Raw genomic sequence first — 24,946 nt, 5'->3', positions numbered from 1 at the left:
CTGCCTCAGAGCTGAGCCCAGCCAAGCCCCCAGCCCCTGCTCTTGTATTTCATGTCCCCTTCCCTTTTTCTCTCTGAGCATGAGGGTGACCCCTTCCCAGCTTCCTTCTCCAACATCCTGAGGCTGGAAAAGTCTTACCTGAGGGACAAATGGCACACACTTGTCATCCCAGCACTGAGGGAGACCAAGGCAAGAGGATCCTTCTTGGATAACTGAGCAAGGCCCTGTCTCCCAAACTAAAAAAGGCCTGGGGGTGTAGCTTAATGCCAAGGCCTTGAGTCCAATCCCTGGTACCCGCCCCCCCCAAATGTCTCACCCCGGGGCAAAGTTGAGCAGGCACATCTGTCTGTCTCTCCCTGTCCCTGATGTGTGCGGGCCTAGGGTGAGCTAGGTCTCTCGGGCCTCATTTTCTTCATCTGGAAAACAGAAGCACAGTGGCACCTCCTTGTGAGGTCCCTCAAGGAACAGCATGTCAGTCAGGGTCAAGCCTGGCATGCAGGCAGTGCTACTTGGGTGCCTACGATTGTCACTGATCTACAGGGGCTGTGTCTTAGTTACTTTTTACTCGTTGCTGAGACAAAAATACCTGAAGCCCAAGTTGGGAAAGGAAAGATTTATTTCTTACAGTTTTTGAAGCTTTCAGTCCACACTCAGTTGGCTCCAAGGCAGGCGGACATGGCTGGGCTGCAATTCATGGAGGCTGCAAATAGCAAGCAGGAACCAGCAAAGAGCAAAACACGCCTTCTTCCTGCCACTACATCACGTCCTGGCTCCACCCCTAGGTGGGTGTAGCACTGACACCATCAATCCAAGCACTAAACAATGAACCAATCACAAATGCACAATGCAAACTCATGAGGCCTGGGGCCACCGACATAAACCATGACAAGCTGCTTGGCTCCTGCCCGTGGGTTTTGCCCCCTTTCGTGGCCCGGTCTTCTCAGTCTCCTTCACCAGGAACTCACCTATGCTTCTCTAATCTCCCTTTCCCTTCACAGGGGATCCCCAGCCCCAGGGGCTGAAAGCCAGGACAGGAGGGGAGAGGTGACTGAACTCTTGGGAGCAGAAAGGAGTGGGACCCCCAGAGAGCCAGCCTCTCTCCTCCTCTTGGGCTGGAGAATTCATCTTCTGACCTTGGGCCCCTCCAGGCTGGGGGTCCCCACAAATCACTTCTCCTTGAATCCATGGCAGACCTCCTTTCTGGGTTTTTTTCCTTAAGGAAATGAAAACATATGCCTACACAAAGATATGTGCACTTATCCAGGTGTGGTGGCCCATGCCTGTAATTCCAGGATCCTGGGAGGCTGAGGTAGGAGGATCTCAAATTCTGGCTCAGCCTGTGCAATTGAGTGAGAACTTATCTCAGAAAGCAAAATAAAACTGAGAGGGTTTTGGCCCAGATAGAACACTGTAGCCAGGAAAGCCACAACCAGAAGCAGGAAGCCCCAATCTCCCCTGCCCCTAGGAAGTTACCTGTGACGCCATCTTCCCGCCCCTGGAAATTTACATATGGTGCCAAACCTAGGACCAATGGGTTACCTGTGCATCCCTAATGCCCGCCTTAGGTTCCACCCCAAACCGAGGCTATTTACATGCCCCCATGCCACATGTCGCGGGAGAGATCACGGGATGCCAGCGGTGGGGGTGCTGGTCATCTCTCTCCGTATTCTCAGAATAAAGGCCCCTTTTTATTTTATACTTCTCATCTTTTGGAAATAATCCTAGCAAAAACAAAGCAAACAAAAACTTCTACAGAAATGCTGATAACCTCATTCATGATAGCCCCAAATGGGGACACTGGTGAACATTCAAATGGATGAGTTACTCAGTGGTAGATGATACCAACAGGGTACTATACAGTAATGAAAAAGGAACAAACAACAGATATATGCAAGAACATGGGTGAATCTCAGGAACATGAGGCTATATGAAAGAAGCCAAACAGGAGGCTAAAACATGGAATAATTCTTTACATAAAGTTCTAGAAAAGACCAAATCAAAGTGACAAAAAGCAGATCCATAGTCTGGGAATTAGGAGAGTTGCTGGCAAGCAGCACAGCAATGCTTTAGGGTGTGACAGAGCCCTCTGTATCTCAGTCCTGGTGCTGGTTCCATAACTATATAATTATCAAGACCTGGGCAGGGGATATAGGTCAGTGACCCACAGCCTGCCTGGCAAGTGCACAGTTCTGAGTTCGGTTCCAGGTACCAAAAATAAAAAAATAAAAGTTAAAGATTACTAAAACTCACAGTGGACACTGACACAGGTGATTGTTTTCTTCACAGCAGTTGTGAGATATAATTTACAAAACCAACAAGCCACCCTGTGTTCTCACAGACTTGCTCAGCTAATTGCCACAGTAAGTATGGGAATAATCATCACCCCAAAATGAAACCATTGTACTTTTCTGCTCTAGGGAGGTATCCATTTTTTGTCTCTATGGATTTATCTGTTCTGGAAGGTTTTTTTGTGTGTGGTTCTGGGGATCAACCCAAGGCCTTAGGCATGCAAGGCAAGAGCTCTACCGAGACACATCCCCAGCCCTTCAGGAGGTTTTCTACATGTGAAATCTTGCAATATGTTAATACAGGAATGTGCCTGACATCCTTGAAATAAATCAGGTATATTCCAGGCGTGGTGGCACACACCTGTGATCCCAGCACTGGGGGGCTGAGGTAGGACGATTGCCATAACTTTGAGACCACCCTGGACTATATAATGAGTTCAAGGCCAGACTGAATTACTTAGCGAGACCTTGTCTCAAAAAAACAAAACCGAAGACAAACAGGTAGTATGTAGCTTGGATGAAACTCATTTTTGTTCTTGATCATCAAGTAAACTCCTTCTCTGCTGTAATTATGAGGATTACTGCTTGTTTTAAGGTAACCTAAGAGTAGGCCCTTGTAAACAAGCAGTAGAGTCTCAGCCAATCATAGCACCTGAAACTCCAGCCAATCAGAGGCTGAAAACTACCCAAACCCGCCTATATAAGGCGAACAGACTCCCCCAGCCAATCAGGTTGCATTTGAACATCACTTCCTTTTCTCTGCTTACGCATACCAGTTGCACATGTAGCAGCTTAGTACTGGGAACTGTTTTGGTTATGGAATGCCACCCCAGTCTAGAATGTTTTTCCTGGTCAAGCAAACTTTGTTAAATTTAACTGATCTCGATTTTTCTTTTCCTGTGGAACCAAGGATGGAACCCCGGACCTCGTCCATTGAGCCACAGCCCAGTGCCAGCTTTTAACAGAAAGTGTCCCCTGAGAGCCCAGGGGCTTCCCTGCCCCACTGCCTTCTCTGGGAGCCAGTTCGGACTCCGTGCCAGATCCATCCTATGCCACCCCTCCCGGGAGACAGCCCTGTGGCAGGTGCTGACTCCCACCAAAGCCGTCAGGGTCTCTTCCGGTGGTGCAGCTGTGGCAGTGACAGTGAGGGCTCTGTCGGCTCCTGGAATGAGGCTGAGCTCACCACCACTGCCCGCCTGTTCACTGCCACTGCTGGCTGGGAATATACACAAGCTGCCCCCTTGCTGCCGCTTTGTCCCTATATCCTGTGCTCCTGGTAGCCGGATGTGTTCACACAGCAGCTCACAGCACAGTACACCCCCTCTGCTGGACTGCTTTCTGCTACACAATAGGCGTGCGCCGCATATACATATGGGAAGGCTAGAGAATATAAAAATGCATGTATATTTGAGACAGGGTCTCATGGTGTAGGTTAGGCTGGCCTTGAACTCACTGTATAACTGCAGCTGGTCTCAAACTCCTAGTGATACTTCTGCCTCAGCCTCCTGAGTGCTAGGGTAACAGGTGTACGCCACCATGCCCAGCTGGTGCTGTGGTTTTAGTATGATTTTAGGACATTTCCCAGGGGTTGTGTGTTGGTAGCTTGGTGTCAGTGTAGGGCTGAAAAATGTTGGGATCCTTGAGAACTGGAGCCTTATGGGAGGTCTGTGGGTCAAAGGAAGCACTGGTCTCAGAAGGATAAGCGTGACTCCTGGGGAACCCCCAGTTCTTGAAAGAAGGTCCAACAGGAAGAGCAGGCCAGGCCCTGCCTGTGCATATGATCACTGAGTCTCCCATGTACTCCTGTCATTGTGTTGCCACAAGTCTTTGAAGACTTTTATAATTAGCCAGCCTCGGGGACTGCATCCTAGTAATGAAAAGTGGAGGAATATAGACGTTTTTCCCATTCATCAAAAGGATTCATGATAAGAATGAGGTTTAAAAAAAAAAAAAGTTTGCTGCCTCTGAAACATGTTGCCTGCATGGAACATCTGGATCCGTGGCAGCCCATTTGGGACCATGAGGCAACAACAGAGCTAAGAGGAGACAACAGTGGCACAGCAAGAAGATGGGTGGTACATGTTTAAATACCGCATTGATTCTTTGGCATGAGAAACCAAAAGTGTAAATAAGGACCAAAGTGCATAATAGATACTGGGAAATAGGAAGAAAATGCTCAAATGGGAAGGAGAACAAGGGAGGGGGAGGGAGAAAGGAAAGAAGACACAAGAAAAAAAAGAATAGGGAAAATGGAAATAGCTTTTGTAACTGAGCAATAGAGTTGAGAGAGGGGAGGGGAATGGGGGGAAAGAAAGAAGCAAGATATATCGTGTACAGAGCAAGCTGATGATGACTGTGATCATTATCTAAAATGCATCAATAAAATAAAAAACCACTGCCCTCTTGTTCACTGCCACTGCCGGCTGGGAATATACACAAGCTGCCCCCTTGCTGCCGCTTTGTCCCTATACCCCGTGCTCCCGGTAGCCGGATGTGTTCACACAGCAACTCAGCACAGCACACCCGAGGAGGCTGCTGAGCTGCCGCTAACTATGGCGGGAGCCGGGACTCTCGGCCTGGTCGTCCAGGCGTGAGAACACATGGTTAGCCTGCATTGGTTGGACTTGTCTTCCTTGAGCCCAGGACGTCCTCTTGCAAGGGAAAAGGGCTCTTTTTCCCATAACCGTGGGCTCCAGGTCTGCAAAGAGGCAGACAAGGCCAGATAACTGTCAGTGCTTGAGCAATGGGGACAGGTCGGCAGCGATGCCCACCCACTCAGGCAGGAAGGCCGCCTCGGGCTTGAAGAGCTTGAGGAAGGGGGAGTCAGGCAGCGTGTAGTTGGCCAGGTAGACGGTGTCTCCACCTGCGAGGTAGGCGGCCCAGATCCCAAAGGTCCCGATGGTCATGACCGTGTGGTTGCACTGCGTGAGCAGAGCAAAGTCCCTGCCCGGCGAGCCCTCCAAGCCATTGCCCGCGAACACCACGTCCCCGCGAGAAGTGTCCATGTTTTCCCGGCACCAGGCCATCCCGTTGCTGGTGACCACAAAGACCGGCGCTGGGTAGCGCGCGCGGAACCAGTCCAGGGCCTGCTGCAGGTAGCCGCGATCGGCCACCACCCCCTTCCACACGCGGGGCATGACGTGCACGTAGTCGCCACGCCGCACGTGCACGCCCACGAAGGTGCGGGGCCGCGAGCCCTGCACGCGCAGCTCCCCCAGGAAGGCCTGGGCCTGGCGGCGCACGTGCTCGTGCAGGCTGAACTCACGCAGGATCTCGGGCCGCAGGTGGTGGTAGAAGGTCCAGGAGCAGGGGTAGCCGGTGAGGCGCACGTAGCGGTCCTGGATGTGGCGGTAGCGCTCCTGCATCCAGTCGTCCAGGTGGTAGTTGCGCCACGTGATGCTGTGGGCTGTGGCACTGTGCAGCACTGGGAGGCTGATGCGGAAGAGTGGGGCCAGCGTGCTGTTCATGTGCTCGGGGATGAAGGCCGGCCGCCCGTTGGCCTTGGCCAGTGCATACAGCGTGGCGTACTGGCCCATCTGGTTCCCTAGGCGGCCGATGGCATTGATCGTCCACATGCCATCCAGCTGCGGCGTCGTGGGCCTTTTGCTGCCTGATGGTGGCACCTGTGGGGACAGGGACACCTCTGGGGACTGTGGCACCTGTGGAGATGGTGATGCTGTTAGTAGCTTCAGATTCTGCTGCTTCCTGTTTTCTGTCTGCACAAGTCGCTGGTGGAGGTGGAAGACGGTGGAAGCGATGAAGACGAAGAGGATGAAGTGCCCCATGGGGAAGGAGAAGGAGCCCTGGGCACTCGCCATGGCTGTTGGGAGGAAGGCGGGGCGTCAGCTGCGGGTGCCACGTAGGGGAGGGGTGCGTGACCATGGCCGCCTGCCGTGTGCACCATCGCTGGGTGGGTGCGTGTGAGTGTGAGTGTGGGTTTGCTCTGTGCTCTGTGTTTGTAGTTGGTGCGCCCATGAGCGTGAGCAGATGTTTCTAGAGCCTCTCTCTTTGTACTGGGGATCGAACCCAGGATCTTCACACTGAGCCACATCTCAGCCCTTTTTTATTTTGAGACAGGATATTGCTGAGTCACTACATTGCCCATGCTGGGCTGGAAATGACCTTTGCTTTTTTTCTTTTTCATCCCGGGAATCAAACTCTAAACCTTGCGCTTGCTAGGTAGATACTGTGCCATTGAGCTATATCCCCGGCTTTTTTCTTTTCTTTTCTTTCCCTTTTTCTTTCTTTCGCTTTCTCTTCCTTCTTTCTTTCCTTCCTCTCTTTCTTTTTGAGGCAGGTCTCACTATGCAGCTCAGGCTGGCCTTGAATTCATGGCAATCCTTCTGTCTCAGTTTCCTGAGTACTGGGATTATACAAGTGTGCCATTATGCCGGGCTGGAGTGTGTGTTTATGCAGGTGTGTGTAGATGTTGTTTTTGTATGACATTTCTATGAAGGAGGTTGTGTATACGTTGTGCGTGTGTGTAAACATGCTGTGTATTTATGGTGAAATTGCGTGCATAGGAGTGGCCGTGTACACTGTAGCATATGGGTGTGCATCTATTGTGTAGATATGTGGGTGTCTAGTGTGTAGGTGGTTGTGAATAAGGCACATGTATATATGAGTATGTGTATATTTGAGTGCAAATACTCCTACATTTTTGATGGGTCATATTCTAATAATAAATCCACTGTAATTGAAAGTATCATAAATCAAAAATGTATTTAGCCAGGTATAGTAATTAATATCATTAATCTCGGTTAATTGGGAGGTTGAAGCAGGAAGATTGCAAATTTGAGTCCAGTCTGGGCAACTTAGTGACCTAGTAAAACCTTGTCTCAGAATAAAAATACACAAAAGTGATGCTGGGTATGGTGGAGTGAGCCTGTAATCCCACCCAGCATTTGGGAGGCTGAGGCAGGAGGATCACTATGAGTTCTAGGTCATCCTGGGCTACACAGTGAGTTCAAGCCCAACTAGCAAGACCCTGTCTGAAAAAGAACCCACCTCCTCCCCAAATATATATATATTCAGGGGTTGAGGATGTAGCTGCATGTGAAAGGCCTGGATTCAACTCCTGGTATTGAATAAAAAGGTATGTTTGTGAGTGTGTATAGAGCAGTGTGCATGCCTGTGCCTGCCATTCACTGAGGACCAGCATTCCAGATATGTCTGCATGCACATGCCCAGCTCTAGCCCCTCTGGAAGGAAGCATTCTGGCTGTCACAGACTCAGCCACCTAATCCATCTCCCTCCTGTCACAGCCAGGTGAACTCGAGATGGCTCCTGGTGGCCTCCTCATTCACTGGCCATGCCCCGCACAATGGTCAGCTGGCTTTAAAAGGTGACACAAGAAAACTTCAGTCTCAGCCAAGACAAGCCCAGCCACTGCCTTCTCTTTGTGTATGGATGTTTGTTCTCTGCAACTCTGCTCCAACTGAAAGTAGGGTCAGGAATGGCAGAACAGACAAGGGAACTCCTGCTGGTGTCCCTGGAGGCAGAGGATAGTGAGACTTTCCCGCCTGGGGCATAAAACCCCAACCAGCATCTAAGAAGTTGTCACGCTGGGATCCCCTGGGGGGAATCAGAGGCCGAAAGGCTGCGGATCCAGATGCCCCTGTTGGGCCAGGGCAGAGCCACTGTAAGGGAGAGAAAGCAGGGTAGGAATGGGTTCTGACCCCAGGGTGTTCCCAGAGGCCAGGAGGCTGTGGCACAGTGACTATACCTTCGCTGTTATTGCTGGTGTTGCTGGGGTGTTGGAAGTGACTGGTGAGCCTGGTCTTCAGCAGTCTGGGCTGGACCGCACCTGGCCACTGCCACAATCCAGTCCAGATCTGGCCCCCACTTAGTACAGCTCAGGCCCTGAGGGACAGGAATGAGGGAATCTTAAAAAGGGTGAGGCAGTAGCTCAGTGCAAAGGTCCTGCGTTTTATCCCCATTTCTGCAAAAGAAAAGATGAATATAGCATCTATAGGAATCACATTCCTGCTTCTGACTTACAAATCACCCAAAACTTCAGATCCCATTAGGACCACATAAATGTTAGCAGAAGAAATTCAGCTTTGTCAGTTAGTTGTCTGTATTTGCTTGTTTGATTGTTTGTTTTGTAGCACTGGAGACTGAACCCAGCACTTTCACACTTGACTACATCCCCAGTGCTTTATTTTTATTTTATTTTATTTTTTTGTTTTGAGACAGTGTATTAAGCCACCAAGTAGCCTAGGCTGAGGTCAAACTTGCACTGTTTCTGCCTCAGCCTCCAGCAAGCTGTGGTGTTGTTTTTTTTTTTTTTTTTTTTTTTTTTTTTTTTTTTTTTTTTTTTGGAGACAGGTTCTCCCTATGCAGTTCAGGCAGGCCTTGAGCTCACTTTGTAGCCCAGGCTGGTCTTGAACCTGCAAGGAAACTCCTGCCTCAGCCTTTTCAGGCGTGAGCCACTATGCTGGCAGGCTGGTTGGTGTTATTAACTCCAAGTGCTGTCACCTGCAGGCTCTGGGTCAAGGTCCAGTTTCCATGCTCTGATTGGGGTACACTGATGGTGGTCAGCCTTAGCAGGGCATACGTGTGGCAGGAATCATATGGAAAGGGATGGAAGCATGCAGAGGAACTTGCTCGTGGAGTGGTGAGGAGTTCTGAAATCAACTATGGCAGCTGCACCCAGCTGTGGTGGAAGGTGCCTTCATCTCCCTCTGGTTAGAGGGTGAATATGTCAGTGATTCTACCTGCTTTTCTTTCCTTCTCTTTGTGGAGCTGAAGGACTCAGACAGAGCAAGCAATGGTCATCAAGGAGTGGACTGTAGGAACCAGGTACCATTTGCTGCCCAACCCATAGTCCATTACAGCCTGTGATCCGCTGGACTGTGGCCCTCCAAAACAAGGTGTGTTGAAGTCCTAATCCTTGTGTCTTCAGAACTTGGCCTTATTTGGAAACAGTGTCTTCATGGATGTGTCCAGTTAAAAATAAGGCTGTGCAGAAGGCCCTAGCTACACTAGAAAACATTGATGCACAGCCTGTGAGGTGTGGCCTGAGGTGGCCTGGCGTCCGCACTGTGAGTGAATGGAACCGAGCAGACTGTCTTGGGAGGCACATGGGACACCCAGGACCACAGGAATGTTGCTGGAAAATGAAAGATGGAGGAAAGGAAGGGTGGAAAGGTAGAAGGAAGGCAGGAAGGGAAAGGGAACAGAGTCAGAATGAGGGAGGAGAGACTGAGGGAGGGGATAGAAAGGCAGGGAGAGAGAGAGGAAGCAGACAGGATGGGTTTGTCTCTACTGCCCCACCTTAGCCCCTATGTCCCCACTCTAGATCCCTCTCCCTAGAGTCAGTCTCTTTGGGTCATTATTTGTTTAGAGCAAAAACTTGCTATGTAGTCCAGGCTGGCCTCGAACTCACAGCAATACTCCTGCCTCAGCCTCCCAAGTGTTCTCTATTCTTTTGCTCACTGTCTCAATGCCTCAGAGAAGTCAGGTTCTTTCTCCCCACTTTTCCTCCCACCAGAGGCTTTGCACTGAGCTGCCCCTCCAGCCCCTCTCTTGTTTTTATTTTTAAAACAGAGTCCCACAAGTTGCTAAGTTGCCCAGGTTTTGTAGAATCTTTACAGAGTATGGTGACTGAAAGGTTTGGCCCAGACAGGACACTGTAGCCAGGAAAGCCACAACCGGAAGCAGGAAGCCCCATCTTGCCCTGCCCCTAGGAAGTTACCTGTGACGCCATCTTCCCGCCCCTGGGAATTTACATATGGCGCCAAACCTAGGACCAATGGGCTACCTGTGTATCCCTAATGCCCGCCTTAGGTTCCACCCCAAACCGAGGCTATTTACAGGCCCCCACGCTGCGTGTCCGCCGGAGAGATCGCCGGACGCCAGCGGTGGGGTGCCGGTCATCTCTCTCCGTGTTCTCAGAATAAAGGCCACTTTATATTTTATATTTCTCATCTTTTGTTAATATTTTTCATCTTTTGGAAATAACTCTATCATTTGGTACCGTGACTCTATCGGCAGGCAACTGACTGTTGGGCCACATACCCAAAGTCTTCTAGCCGATAACCAGATAACATCCTGGATTAATCCCAAGCTTTTTCCTCTCCCGAGACGTTCCTGTCGCCAGCCGCCTGCACTCCGCATCGGCCAGACTGATTTCAGGTGAGCACTCCCCGGGGAACTTTTCGCACTGGGCAGCCCCAGTGGAATGTTCTCCCCGTCTGCGTGGGTCTGTGCATTTTCACGTCCTTAGGACCGCCCAGGGCAGGGTTCTTTCTGGGCAAACCTGCGCCCACAAAATCTCTCACGTTCTTTGGGTTCGGATAGCCCAAAGCAGAGATTTTTGGGACCGCCCACACTGAAAGAATGCCTCACTTCCCTTAAAGCCTTGCGCTTTCACGGGCAAAACTGTTACTGACCCCACGTAGACTCCATTCGTAAATCTCTCAGTGACGACTGGAGTTTACGGTTTGGAACCGTAGCCGCCGCGTGGTACCGCAAATAAGTGACGACTTTTTTCTGGACCTCCGGTTTTTTTTTTCTTGCCTGAATCAGTCATGGGGAACGTGTTTTCTAACTCCCGAAAGACGCCTTTACAATGCCTAATTTCCAATTTACGTACTCTAAAAATTAAAGGTACCATAAAAACTAAACAACTAACTTTTTACTGCCAGGAGGTCTGGCCAACCTACCCGCTTATTGGCAAGCCTTGGCCCAAAAAAGGAACATTTGACCCCTGCATTCTCAGGAACTTGTACGATTTTTGTCAAGCTGGCAACAAGTTATTGGAACTCCCTTATGTCCAAGCCTTTCTTATTCTGAGAACACGCCCATCTCTCATTAAGTCTTGTGCTCCCGCTGAGATACTTTTAGCTAAGTCTACTGCGCCGCAAACTTTTCCACCCTGCCCTCAGGATTCGCTTGAGGACGTTCCTCCGGTGTTTTCCCGGCCGCCGCCTGCCTACCACCAAACTCGTTCCCTGCCGTTACCTCCCGCCGGGCCACTCTCCCCTCCCTCTATGCCTGATTCTCCCAGCAGCTCTAATCCCTCTCCGTTGCAGATACCTCCCGCCGTGCGATCGTCTCCCTCTCTGCCTTCCGGGACCCATAACTCTCCCAGCAGCTTTAATCCCTCTGTTAGCGCTTCCTCGCAGTCTCCAACTTCCTCTCCTGAGAATTCTGTATCCCCTACAGCATTCTCACTGCCTGCCCACCATACTAGGTCTCGGTCGCTATGTCCTTCCAGCAGGTTGCGTGATTGTTTCAGCTTGCGCGGGGAACAGTCGCCATGTTGCAACCCTCTGCCACGTGGCATGGCGCCGCCATGTTCCGGAGGGCCACATGGCAACAGGGCGCCGCCATGTTTCGGGCCACGTGACAGGGCGCCGCCATGTTCCCAGGACCCTCACTGTCAACAGGCGTCTCCTTGTGGCTCCTCTTGTGGACTACAACAGCCGCCCTGTTGCAGTGCACATGACGCTTCATTGTGCTGCCGACAGCAGTCCTCTAGCTGCGAGGCACACAGTGAGACGCCATCTGCTCGTGTTTCCCAGGGTGACCGGCAGCAGCTCTGTAGCCGCTCTACAGATGATTGCTCACATGCGCCTACCGGAAGGATGGCTGCTCAGTGGCCCTCTGCTCCGGAATCTCCTCAGGCTCTGCTACCGCTTCGGGAGCAAGCTGGCCCCGAGGGACTTGTTAACATCCATGTGCCTTTTTCCCTTTCTGATCTATCCCAGACTGTCCATAAATTAGGTAGCTTTTCTGTTGACCCACAGAATTATATCAGGCAATTTGAATTCATTACTAATTGTTATGATTTACATTTTAAGGACGTTTATAATGACTCTGGGCCTATATCTGTGCCAGAGCAGGACAAGCATACTAACTATAACAAACTTTTAAAACAGGTCCAGGAGGCTAATCAAAACCCAGCTGTGTTCCTAAATTGGCTTTCTAATCCTCGCGCCCTTCGAGCAGTTCCAGCTTTGTGCACTGTGTCGGGCCGCCTCCCAGCCCCTCCCCCATGCGCCGTCCCAGCCCCTCCCTCCCCTGTGTGTCGCTGTCGCCGCCGCTGCCACCTTACACGTTTCCGGGGGCAGTCCGAGCCCGCCCCTGCGCGCTACATCCCAGCGCTTGCCCCACCCACTGGGTGTGCTCTGCTGGAGCGCCGCGAAACAGCAGCTCAGCGGCTCTGCTCAGGCATGCTTTTTTTTTACAATTTGGCTCCGCTCAAAAGATGCTTTTTTATTACAATTCTCAAACCATTTAATCAAGGTTTTTGGCCACCTGATAATTTTACCAGCCTTGTTTATCAATCAAAGCCTTCACCAATCTCCTGTTTAACAACTAAGGTTATAAATTCCTTTTTGCTGGGAACCACTAGCTCTATTTCAAGACAAGGGTTTTCTTCAAAGTTTTATTTTATTTGTCTTGGTTCATACTACTGCAAATAACAACTTTAAAAGTAAATGTGTTCAGAATTTAACAGTATTAGATCAGTTTTGATTGATTTATTCATAAGATTGCTAAACCTTTACTGCAAAATGTTTCCATTAAAGCCTTGTTTGGTAGACTAAAGCTTTGTTAATTCTACGTGTCACCCTAAAAAAAAAAGCGATATGCCATCCAGATAAAGCCTGCTCTCTAATCCAAAATGCCAATATTAAATTCCTGCATGCTTACTTAATTCTACTATAGTCCAAATCCCAAACAAAAAGGCAAAACTTGACCTTCAAACCTTAGAGAGATCTTAATATGGTTTTTCATATTTTTAACACTTGTGACACTTGGAGTTCTGAGACAGGTAAACCTACACAAGGTGGAGCTGCCTGGCCTCCCCATGGACCACGCTCAAATGCAGCAGAAGACATTGGGCACCAAAATGCCCCTTCCTGGCATTTTTTGAGACCTTACTCCAGGGCTACTGGACTGTCCTAGCCACCAGAGAGTGGGTAAGTCATCCTAAGTAATAGCCCTCACAGGAAATGTCGACACTGCGATTTGTCACCGACAGAAAATTGCTGCTGAAGACTGAGGAAGTTCAGGGCAACAACAGCCCCCTTTAAGGTGTCCGTCTCAGATTCCAAGTCGCACTAAAGTCTCAGGTAAGACATTCTCTATATTTGTGGACATAGAGGCCATATATACAGAGGTCTTCCTGAGTATTCAGGCTGCTATATTAAGTCCTCAATCTCTGGGGGTATTGATGGTCAACCTATGCCATTTACAAACAGGGCCTATTTTGTGCAGGTCCCAGTCTTCTCACTTGGTTTATACTTTTTCAGGATACATAAAAGCCTTTCTCATACTTGCTAAAGTTCTGTTACAGCAAATCATTCCAAGGACTACAACCAGGTTACAGTGACCCATGCCTAAATCAAAGTTGCTAGACTGCCATCCTGATTCCACATCACTCAGGCTAAGAGATGCCCTCCCAGCCCTAAATCTGATCATTCTGAGTGGTCATCTCATCTTCTGTCGCCTACCCGTCTCCGTCTCACAAAGGCCACGCAGCCACAGTTAACAGGCTAAGTCATGTTTTGTTATCCACTTTGGTTCCTAATTTCTTACATTCTATTAATGATCATTTTTACAGCAGGACTCTTTAACAGTATTGCCTACAGACTCCAACATCATGCATACCAGAGACAAGCCTCACCAACCTACCGTCTTAACTTTTATGCTTTCAGATGGGGGAGTAATCACCCCTCATAACTCCACTCCTCCTAACCCCACGTTTAATTTTCAGAATTCTGCCTCACCGTGGAAATGTTTCTACCTCAACATGGTCCTGATAGAATGATATGTCTAAATCAAAGGCACCTTTCCCTCTACCTCACCTGGGTCCTTAAATATGACAGTGCCATGTCTCCTCATAACATTTTGTCTCTTTGTTTTTCCAGTCTGACATACGTGCATTCACCAGTGAAGTTGTCCTGGCTAAAACACCTGGCAGCAGCGTCTACCTGGGCATCAACCTTCATCCCGTCGACTCCCCTAGGCTCCAGTACAGCGCCCTTTGCCAGCAGGAAGTAGTTAAAGAGAGAAATCTTCGCCCCTTTTCATAATAATAACCATAAGACGGGATATGAAAGGTTTGGCCCAGACAGGACACTGTAGCCAGGAAAGCCACAACCAGAAGCAGGAAGCCCCATCTTGCCCTGCCCTTAGGAAGTTACCTGTGACGCCATCTTCCCGCCCCTGGGAATTTACATATGGCGCCAAACCTAGGACCAATGGGCTACCTGTGTATCCCTAATGCCCGCCTTAGGTTCCACCCCAAACCGAGGCTATTTACAGGCCCCCACGCTGCGTGTCCGCCGGAGAGATCGCCGGACGCCAGCGGTGGGGTGCCGGTCATCTCTCTCCGTGTTCTCAGAATAAAGGCCACTTTTTATTTTATATTTCTCATCTTTTGTTAATATTTTTCATCTTTTGGAAATAACTCTATCAGTGACAAAGTTTTAAAAACAAAATACAGCTGGGCATGATGGCACACGTCCGTAATCCCAACACTTGGGAGGCTGAGGCAGGAGGATCACTAGAAGTTTGAGGTCAGACTGAATTAAAAAACAAGACCCTGACCCAAAAAAATGAAGCAAAACAAGAAAGCATTTTTTTCCATTGGTACTGGGGATTGAACTCTCGATCTTGCACTTATGCCATTGAGCTAAATCCCTAGTCCCCCCCAAATATTTTAACCTTTTATTTAACTTTGCAGTCTGACTCTCTTAACCAGCCTGGGTCTAGGCTGCTGTGTGAGTCCGGCATGCTGGCCCAGCCCCTTCTCTTCCTGCGTTGCCCTGTAGCGGTGTCCAGCTCTAGTGCCAGCACTGCACCACGTCTATCTCACTTTTCCCTATACCTGCCTGGGCCAAGGTGACGTGGAGTTAAGCCGTCAATGAGGTTGCTAGGGAAGGGGGACCCACAGCCACACAATCTTTTTTTTTTTTTTTTTTTTAGCCATTTCCTGGCACCGAGTAGGTAAAAAAAAAATACTGGAGCAACAAACCTTCACAAGCAAACCTTTAAATCGCTGGGCTCCTAAATTGAGAGTGTAATATTCCCCTTAGTGCAAACAGAAAGGTGATAAGGCTGGTTTGGTTTGGGTGAAAAGGGTAGAATGTTCTAGAACAATGTCTTCCCACCTCCCTGGCCTTTCCCTCCCTCCTTCCGCAGGGAGCGGTCCCTGAATGACCTACCTGAGCCTGCGGAGAGGGCACAGAGGGGACCCACAGAGCCACCAGCTATGGGATGGGGGAGGGGCAGGTTTGGAGAGAAGCTGTGTGACCTTGGCCAAGAGCCGCTTCCTCTCTGTGCTCTGTGTGTCCAGAGCTGGGTGATCTCTAAGCCTGACGGCAATGCCTTAGGACTGTGCTGCCTCTGTCCCTGGAGCAGCGTCCATACTGCAAAAGTCACTCTTATAGGGGCTTGAGTGGCTGATGGTGTTTTCTTATGAAGGTTTATTTTATTTTTTGCAGGTACTGGGGATAGAACCCAGAGTCTCCCCACTGACCTACTTCCCCAGCCCTTTTTAAATTTTTTATTTTGAGGAAGAGTCTTGCCAGATTGTCCAGGCTGGGCTTAGATTTGTGATCTCCCTGCCTCAGCCTCCCAGGGTGCTAGCCGACCAGGCCTGGCTCAGGTCCTGATAGGTGGAGAGCTAGAATTTCAGGCTGGAAGAGGGGGACCAGGGCCCCACAGCTTCAGAGAATTCGGGGAAGGTGCTAAGAACCCTGGAGGAGACAGGAGTGGTGGCAGCCTTGTCCTCAACACACGGGAAATGCTGGGAACAGCCAACAGCTTAGCCCAGGAGTTGGACGCGATGGGAGCGGGGCCTCACTGGCACTGGGTGGAACCTAGAAGTCCTGAGTTCTCTGGAGTCAGGAAGTTTGCCCCACTGTCCACCCACAGCTCCTACAGCTGTGTCCGGCCAGGCAGGGCCTTCTGGGTAGGGGAGAGGCAAGGTCACCAGGCCACATCCCTCCCTTTTTCTATCTGAATCCCCCACGGTCTTCCTCTGGGAAACTGCAGTAGGATGCCAGAAAGGGACCCCAATTTTGTTTGTTCCTTCAGTTTTACTGAGTATATGTGCTGCCAAAATGAGCACGGTTTAGTTTAGTGAGATAGGATCTTGCTGTGTAGCCCAGTCTGGCCTTGAACTCATTGTGATCCTCCTGCCTCAGCCTTCCAAGTGCTGAAGTTACAAACATGTGTTGCCACACCCAGCTGTTCTCCCCAACTTTGGCAGAAGAAGTGGCCTCCAGTTCTCTTGCAGAAGTGGAGTGACCAGCACCTGGAGAGGATTACTCTTGAAATCTGTCCCCTCTACTCCCCTCTCTCCTGAGCCAGCCTGGTTTCCTCCCCTTTGGACCTCACTGGACCCCAGGTGTCCTCCAGCAGCAGAGCTGGCCTGTTGCTCCCCACTGTCAGCCCTTCCATGGCTCCTGGCCTCCTCGGCTGTCACCCTGCTCCTGTGTGACAGGGTAATGACCATAGGGCTGAGAGGGAGCTGAACTTGGAAATGTGAAGCCGCTGCTTTGAAATCCTTGCTTTTTTCCTGGCTTGGAACTAAGCTGGGCCAAGGAGGGAGGGTGGGGGTGGAGCTGAGCCCCCCTCAGCCCATGCAGGGAGTGGGGGGAGGCAGCAGGGTCTGAGGATGGGTGGTGGTGCTGATGCCCTGCTGTCCCCAGGAGAGGTGGCAACTGGGAAATCTGGTTGTTGCAGCCCTCCTGGGCCTTGCACATTTGTCCCTGGGTCTCCTGAACTCTGGTGACAGGCCAGGACAGAGAGGGGAAGGGGCAGTTGAGTTTAAAGAAGCCATCTGGTACATGCTTGTAATCCCAGCACTGTGGGAAGCTGAGGCAGGAGGATTGCAGGGAGGATTGGGCAATTTAGCGATTTAGGGAGACCTTGTCTCAAAAGAGGAAAGAAAAAGTCACCAGGGATGCAGCTCTGCGTGAAGGCAATCCCCATTTCCGGATGGCAAGGTCCTGCTCTCCCAGCCTCTGAGATCGAGTCGGTGCCACCTCTGCCCAGGAGGGTGTGCATGCATGGGACTGGGGTACAGGGTGTGAGCAGAGCCCCCCACCTCTCTTACCTGGGTCTGGCTGCAGGACTTGGGAATGTGTGACAGGCTCCGTGGGCAGTGGCTCTGCGTTCCCTCCAGGCCCTGTCTTCCTTGAAGGCCAAAGAAGGGACAAAGTCCTGCACTCAGAAGGCCCCGCCCAGGGTGTACCTGGCTCATGTCAAGTGGCAGCTTGTAAAGGAGGGGGCCCTGCCTGAGCCACCCAGATGCAGGCCAGGAAGGTTGCCAGAGGGAGGGGAACGATTGTGGCTGGGCCAGCTCCAACTCAGCACCTTCAGGGCACTAGGACAAACAGCTATGTCAGATTCTCATCTATTGACCTCGTTTAGGGGAGATGCTCTTAGTAGCCCCATGTTCAAGGTGGGAAACCAAACCAGTCATGATGGTGCACGCCTGTAAATCCCAGCACTCCAGGAGGCTGAGGCAGGAGAATCATGAGGTCAAGACCAGCCTGGACTACAAAGTAAGCTCAAGTCCAGCTCGAACTATATAGCGAGATCCTGTCAACAAAACAAAACAAAAAAACCAACTACAGTGGAAAACCAAAGCGCAGAAACACACAGCAGCAGCAAAAGGAGTTGACACTTTTTTTTTTTTTTGAGTCAAGGTCTCCCTGTGTAGTCCAGGCAGGCCTTGAACTCACAATGATCCTGCTACCCAGCCTCTTGAGTGCTGAGATCACAGGTATGTGCCACCATTCCCAGAGAGAAGCTGAGATTTAAAACCAAGCAGGCCAGATTTTAGAAAATATGGCAGGGTGGCCGAGGATTTAGGTCAGTGGCGTAAGCGCCTGCCTGGCAGGTCCTGAGTTCGATCTCTTGTACTGAAAAAAAAAAAAAGAAAACATGGCGGGGGGGGGGACACAAAAGAAAGTATCTGCAAGGGTGTGAATTCTGCCTCTGATCTCAGCACTCTGGGAGGCTGAGGCAGGTGGATTATAAATTCAAGTCCATCCTGGGCAACTTAGTAAGAACCTGGTTCAAAAAAAAAGGCTGGGTTCAACCAGTTCAAAGGCCCTGGGTTCAACCCCCAGAACTGCAGAGAGAAAGGAAAATAGAAAGATAGAGCACAGGAGAGGAGAGGAGAAAAAAAACTCTGCAGATAGTATCTTATTACAGTTTCCCTTTGAAACACACACTCAGGAAACCACCCTTTTGCAACCATTAAGACACCACAGTAAAAAAGCAAAAATAAAAAAGACACCACAATCTATGAATGGCACCATTGTTTGGCCTGTAGCTGCCTAAATCAGGCAGGACTCATGAGGAAGTGTACCTAGGAGGGCCGAGCCAGGTGCCACCTGAGCCCTGGAAACTCAGACACTGAAGGAGCACAGGGTCACTCAGCACCTGAGCGAAGCAGGAGATTCACTGAGCAGCTAGGAATCCCCTTTCTGTCTCTTTCTGTTTTTTTAGGTTCAGGGTCTCACTATGGAGCCAGGCTGGCCTTGAACATGTGACAAGCCTCCTGCCTCAGCCTCCTGCATGCTAGGATTACAGGCATGTGCTACCACAGCTGGCTCAGCTGTGAATCTCTTTTAAAAAAGGAAAAAAAAAATCAGATCAGGCTCCCAGCTTCACCACGAGTTTCCAGGAAACAGGAGGGTAAAGTTTGTGGTGAACCCCAGGGTGAGAACTCGGTCAGCCACATCCTGGAGCAGGGGGAGGCAGATGTCAGGATACCAGGCCTGGTTTCCCCGAATGGATGTTATGGAAATGAGAGCTGGCAGGGGCAGCTCAGAAAATGTGCACAACAGACTCTAGGCTCACGGGCAAGCAGGTTTCCCCTTTCTACAAAGTGTGATCAAAATATACAGTGAATGTTCAAATAAAAATGTATTACAGTAGAAGACATAGTACCATGAATGTTCCTTTAAACCCTCCCCTTTGCTTCAGACATTGATCCCATTGTTGTTGGCACATTTTTTTTCTTTGAGGCAGGGTCTTGCTATGTAGCCCAGGTGGGCCTGGAACTCACAGCAATCCTCCTGCGTCAGCTTCCTGAGTGCTGGGATTACACTTGTGCACCACCACACCCAGCTACTGCCACTTCTGGGCTCTGGAAGTAGCCTGTTATGAGTGCATCTCTGAGGTGTAATTTAAAAAAAATACACTGCACTTAGCACTTGGGAAGCTGAGGCAGAAGGATCACTCTGAGTCTGACACCAGCCTGGGCTACCCAATGAACTCCAGGCCAGTCTGAACTACATAGTGAGAGCCTGTCTCAAAAAAAGCATGGAGGGGCAGCCCCGTTAAGACCCCTCTGGCCTCTCAGGAGCCTTCCTGTTCCCCGTTCCTATCCCCCAGTACATTTTCCTACTCTTAAAAACAAAAGCTCAATGCTGTGGCCAAGCGCCACCCAGCAGGAAGTCAAGCTCTTAAAAACATGACACTGTCCTCATCCACTTTGTCTGCCACATCTGGCAGCGTGTAACTTCCTGCTGTTCCCCACAGTCAGAGTGACCAGCAAATGCAAATGTTCTGAATTGATTCAGACACCGCAGCAGCCGTGACGGCACAACTGAAGACAGTCACAAGCGAGGACTCCAAAACTGCTGCAGGAAGCGGCACGTCAGAAGATCGGTGCATCAGGAGAGAGGGAGAGGATGCTGAGGGGGTCACAGCCACGTGCGGTCACTGTGATTGTGAAAACCTTTTAAATATTGTATTTTTCAATCATGATGCACATGTAACATGATGCTTAAACGTCACAGTGATGCAGGCCCATCCTTCATCCCGTAACCTCTAGCACCCGGATGCTTTGATGGCTACAGTGATCACTAAAGCTAGCGGCACAGACTCCCCAAGTGCTGGGACGCAGCATCCCGTCTGAGGACTGGGGTCCTGACCCTCTTTCTCTCCGTGTGTTCCTGATAGTCGCGGAGAATGTACTCATGCCCTGCACTGTGCCCCCAACGTACTGTCATGGAACGAGATGGGCAGGACAGTTGTATGCCATGCTCGTGTGCATAGTCGATAAATGGAAGTCATCTGAAGGCATGCGGAAGGGTGGTGTGCAGTGAAATAATTAGGGCGTGGTGAATTCTGCATATTCATTCCCTTTGGCTTGGGTACAAGGTACTCACTTGATGCAGTGACATTTGGATAATGGCTTGGCTGTCACCAGCTCGCCCCTCTAGATTCTTAGCCACCTGCCCTCAATTTTAAGCCACTGCTTAGAATCTGCTCCCTGGCCAAAGGTGTAGGCCCGTGTTCCCACTATGCACAGGGAAGGCAGGGAAACTGAGGGAAGTATCTCAGTCATTCTTTCTGTCCCTGACCCCTGTACTCCCTGGCCTGTACCTCCACGAGAGGCTCTTTATGCCCAGTAGCCATTCCATCCTTTCCAGGAGCGGTGGTGCAAGTCTGGGATCCCAGCACTTGGGAGCCTGAGGCAGAAGAGTTCATGACCAGCCGGGGCTACATAGTGAGACTCTGTCTCAAAAAATCAAAATACAAAAAAACCTTTTCTTTCATTTTTTTAAAATTTTGAGATGGGATCTTTCTAAGTTGCTAAATTGTTCAAGCTGGACTTAAACTTTTTTTCCTCCTGCCTCAGCCTCCCAGAGTGCTGAGATTACAGGTGGGTACCACCTAGACTGCCTAATGTGGGTTTTATCTCAACAGAAAAGTGATAAAATTATAGTTGAGTCAAGTCTTATGCTGCCTCAGCCCTGATGTGTCCCTCTCATAGAGCAGCTTCTATTTAGTTAGTTTTTGTTCTTTTTAAGACACGGTCTTGCTTTGTGGGTTAGGTGAGTTGAATCTTGAGATCACTATGTAGCCCAGGCTGGCCTAGAACTCCTAGAAATCCTCCTGCCTCAGCCTCCTGATTGCCACTGAGGCTGAACAAAGGACCACAGTGGATGAATGGGATAGGGACACATAGGCCTTCACAGCTGCGCCCACCGGGTGACATACTGCAGAGAGCAAGGGCAGGAGAGGTAGGTGCCTTTGTGATGGGCTCTGGAGAAGAAACAAAACCTGGGGCTGAGAGGGGGACACTCAGAGGGAGGACTCCTCCTGCAGGAGGAGGCTGCAATTGGACTGAGACCCATAGGGCATCAGAGTGAAGAATCAGCCTGGGCAGGGCCCTCTGTCCCCCTATTCCTGGGCTCATCTGCTCCACCTGTACCCTCGTCCCAGCTTCCTGCAGCCCCATTTCTCTCTGGCTCCCCTCGCCATCCTCATCCCAGCAGCCTCCCCAATCAGCCCAACCTGTGGTCCCTCCCAGCCACAGCCCTTCAGCCAGCTGGCTGCACTCTGCTCGGGATCAGAGCTGATGAGCTGGAGGATGCCCAGGTCTTAGGCATCTCCCACTGCAGCCCAGGGCATGAGGGGTGGGAGCCCCAGGATGCAGCCCTGCAGTCAGCTGAGCTGGGCATGGGATCCACAGCCCAGCAGTGGTGCCAGATGAGGCAGGTTCCCCCAGTACCCCAAGCCCAGCTCTCTCTCTCAGCCTTGTTTGGCTCTGCCCTCTCAGGAACTAGGGGTTGTGCAGAGAAGATCACAACACAGACATAGGCGAAACCCAGCTCTCTCTTGGTATAACAGGCAGCAAAGTTAGGTAGAAATATTCTAGGCTGTCATACAGGGCCAGCCCTCGAGGGAGGCAGTACAGAAGAGGAGAACCCATCTCAGCCGTGGCTGGAGGCACAGGCCTCAAAACAAAGGCAGAATGACCAAGCCTACACCCTATACTTAGTATCTCCTTTCCAATATGTCTAGATAGACATTGGTCGCCCCGCTCATTGGGTGAGCAGGACCTCTGATCCATACTCCCTAAAAAGGTCCTTGTTCTTTTCCTGCACACTTTGCTTCATGACCTGCTTCCCACTGGATCGTAGTACCCAAGCAGCTATACTTGGAATCTTGATTTATCATAGTTCTGTCCCATTTGTGCCCACATTGCGATTTTGCCGTATAAAACCTCCTCTGAGAAGCAGGCTCACTAACAACCCGCTTTCAGGTCCCCTCCTGACTCTCACGAACCATCTCTCAATGAATCTGTTGTACTGTTAACATCTGTTGCTCCTTAGCATTCTTGGATTTTGGGGAACCCAGTGTGTCTGACACCTAGCAGGTCTACTTCCCACTAGACTCACTCTACCATCGTCTTCATGGTACCTGACTGCTCCTTGATACTTTAGCGTCTCATCTTTTTTGTGGCACTAAGGATTGAAGTCAGGGCTTTTGCATGAAGCTACATCACCAACCCCTTTTTATTTGCTAACTTACTAAATTGCTCAGGTTGGGCTCAGACTTGGATCCTTCTGCCTCAGCCTCCCAGGTACACACCATTGAGCCTAGTTTCTAATCTGCTTGTGTGTGCAAGCACAGCACTGAGGGTCAATCCCAGGGCCTCATACATGCTAAGGGTATGCTCCACCACCGAGGCGCATCCCCAGCCCTCAGGCTGCTTGTTTTGCATCCCCTTCCCAGGCTGCTCCAGTAGGATGAGGTGCACTGCATGGTTCAGGACATCAGGAAATGGTGCCCTCACCTTTCTGAGGCCCAGGGTCCTTTTCTATTTCTTTTTTTTTTTTTTTTTTTTTTGTCTTTTTCATTTTTATCGGTACCGGGGATCGAACTCACGACCGCCTGCTTGCAAGGCAGGTGCTTATGCCACTGAGCTAAACCCCCAGCCCCCTCCTTTTCTATTTCTGCAGTGTTTGCCCCTCGTATATCTGTGTTGGCTCCAGTCACAGTGGATTGTGTGTGGGGGGGTCCACCCTGCTCGGGGCACCTCATCTTAAACAACCAAATCTGCCAACAACTGCTTCCACACCGGGCCACATGTGCTGGGGCCTGCAGCACAGGAATTGAGGGGGTCAAGACTCCCCCACAATCAGCATGTCCAGTGGGCCACACACAGACTGAGGGACCGCCCACTGGGCTTGGTCCCCAGCTTCCTCTCTGCCAAGGACAAGGGTGAGGTGGCCCCAACCTGCTGGCTGACTTCTGTCTTGGCACTCACAGCCTCAGCAAGGAGCTCAGTAAACATTTGCTGAATGAATGTACATGTGGGCCACGGTGACTGGCGATAGATTTGCGGCTGGCAGCTCCCCAGCTTCTGGTGTGGCTTTGATACAATAAAAGCTGTTCTCTTCCTTGTGTGGCAGTGAATGCCCCTTCCCTCTTGCCAGTACACTTTGGTGTCTTAGTTACCCAGGTAGTAGTTCCTGCAGCCCCAGGAAATGCAGTTCCTCTTCCAGTTCCAGCTGGTTCTGTCTCTTAGAAAAGCTCCATTACTGTGACGCCCATTGTAAACCAGACCCCAACTGACAAGCCAGTTGGTCTTTGTACTTCCTGCTTACTTATCTCATGTAAGTCCTAGGCCATCAGAGATGGGGGCCTGATATTCTGGGAAGGATCCAGATCAGTGCCCATCGACATAAAATAAATCTGCCTCCAGATCCTAGGTGTCACCTCAGTATTTCTGTGGAATTTCTTGAACGAGCAAGGCACAACAAAGGCAGACAGGAGGGGATCCCTAATCTTCACCCATGCCACCCCAAGACTGCTAGAGAGAGGACAGGGGAAGGGAAATGGTCTTGGGGTCTGGGATGGCTCGGTGGCTTTACCCTTGTCCCGAGGCAAGTCAGTGACGGATGTGTCACCTGTCTGCACTGCACTCTGGGGGTCCACATTCCTCACCCTGCTAAGCCGTGAGACTTTCAACCAAGTCAGGGTGAAACCTCAGCGTAAGAAAGTCTTTCATGTGACACCAAAATGTGGGTGACACTGGCCAGAGGCCCCAGAATTTTTCTTTGGGGTTTTATTTTTTCTTCTCATTACTGGGGATTGAACCCTGAGCTTCACACTGAGCTACATCCTAGCACAGTTTTTTTTGAGACAGTATCACCAAGTTGCCCAAGCTTGTCTTGAACTTGGGATCTTCCTGCCTCAGTCTCCCAGAGTGCTGCCATTAGAGGTGTGCACCCTGTCATATAGCTGTGATGTAAGTTAAACAAGATGATGTTAACATTGTGGGTGAGATGTGGGAACAAAAGGGGGATGGTGTGGTTCTAGAGGGCCAGCGATATAAGGAGCTGTGACCATCCTGGGAGAGTAAATACCCTGTTATGTTTTGGGTCTGGATGTCTCCCCAAAGCCTCATGCAATCATGGAGGTGGGCTTCTAGAGTCTGTGAATGACTTGTGATCCAATGCTGGGAACATGGGTGTGGCCTATATAATATAAGGGACAGAAAAAGTTTTCTATCTTTTTTCTTGTTGCTTGTGCTGTTTTCCACTGCCATGAACTGCTGTCCTTTGCCATGTGTCATTGTGCCTTGGAGCCAGTAGATTATGGACTGAAACCTCCACAAACTGTGAGCTAAAAAAACCTTCCCTTCCTTCACTTTGGGTGTCAGGTATTTTGTTTGAGCAATGAGAGAAAAGTAAGATACAGCCCGACTTCGCACTTTTCTCCGCCCACTTTCTGCTCTGGGCAGAGAACTAATGCCCAGCCCTTAGGGAAGAGCTGGGAATCAAGGTGGGGAACCCAAAAGAGCCAGCTGGGCTGACTTGTGCTCCTATAAAAATTCAGTTGTTGAAGTCTTGGCCCCTGGTACCTTACAATGTGGCTGT

At 50.4% G+C, this 24,946-nt stretch overlaps 1 protein-coding gene across 1 annotated transcript; it reads right to left on the bottom strand.

Annotated features, from left to right (window-relative positions):
* Positions 1–598: 598 nt before the first annotated feature.
* On the bottom strand, positions 599–17,498 carry LOC100732186 (fucosyltransferase 2 (H blood group)). The gene is made up of 3 exons (XM_003465532.4): positions 17,368–17,498; positions 8,014–8,150; positions 599–6,108 (listed from the first exon to the last, which is right to left on the bottom strand). The coding sequence occupies exon 3, from the start codon at positions 6,104–6,106 to the stop codon at positions 5,018–5,020; it is 1,089 nt and encodes a 362-aa protein (XP_003465580.1). The 5' UTR covers positions 6,107–6,108; positions 8,014–8,150; positions 17,368–17,498; the 3' UTR covers positions 599–5,017.
* Positions 17,499–24,946: the final 7,448 nt, after the last annotated feature.

Source organism: Cavia porcellus, unplaced genomic scaffold (genome assembly GCF_034190915.1).
Source record: "Cavia porcellus strain 051 isolate PalLab524CR breed Dunkin Hartley unplaced genomic scaffold, mCavPor4.1 scaffold_7, whole genome shotgun sequence".
NCBI classification, from domain to species: domain Eukaryota; kingdom Metazoa; phylum Chordata; class Mammalia; order Rodentia; family Caviidae; genus Cavia; species Cavia porcellus.
Note: the sequence above shows the minus strand (reverse complement) of the source record. Positions and strands in the feature narration are given on the sequence as shown.

What these genes read in the sequence shown, in the direction of transcription:
- LOC100732186 (XM_003465532.4), bottom strand. Translation starts at nt 6,106, where the DNA reads ATGGCGAGTGCCCAGGGCTCCTTCTCCTTCCCCATGGGGCACTTCATC.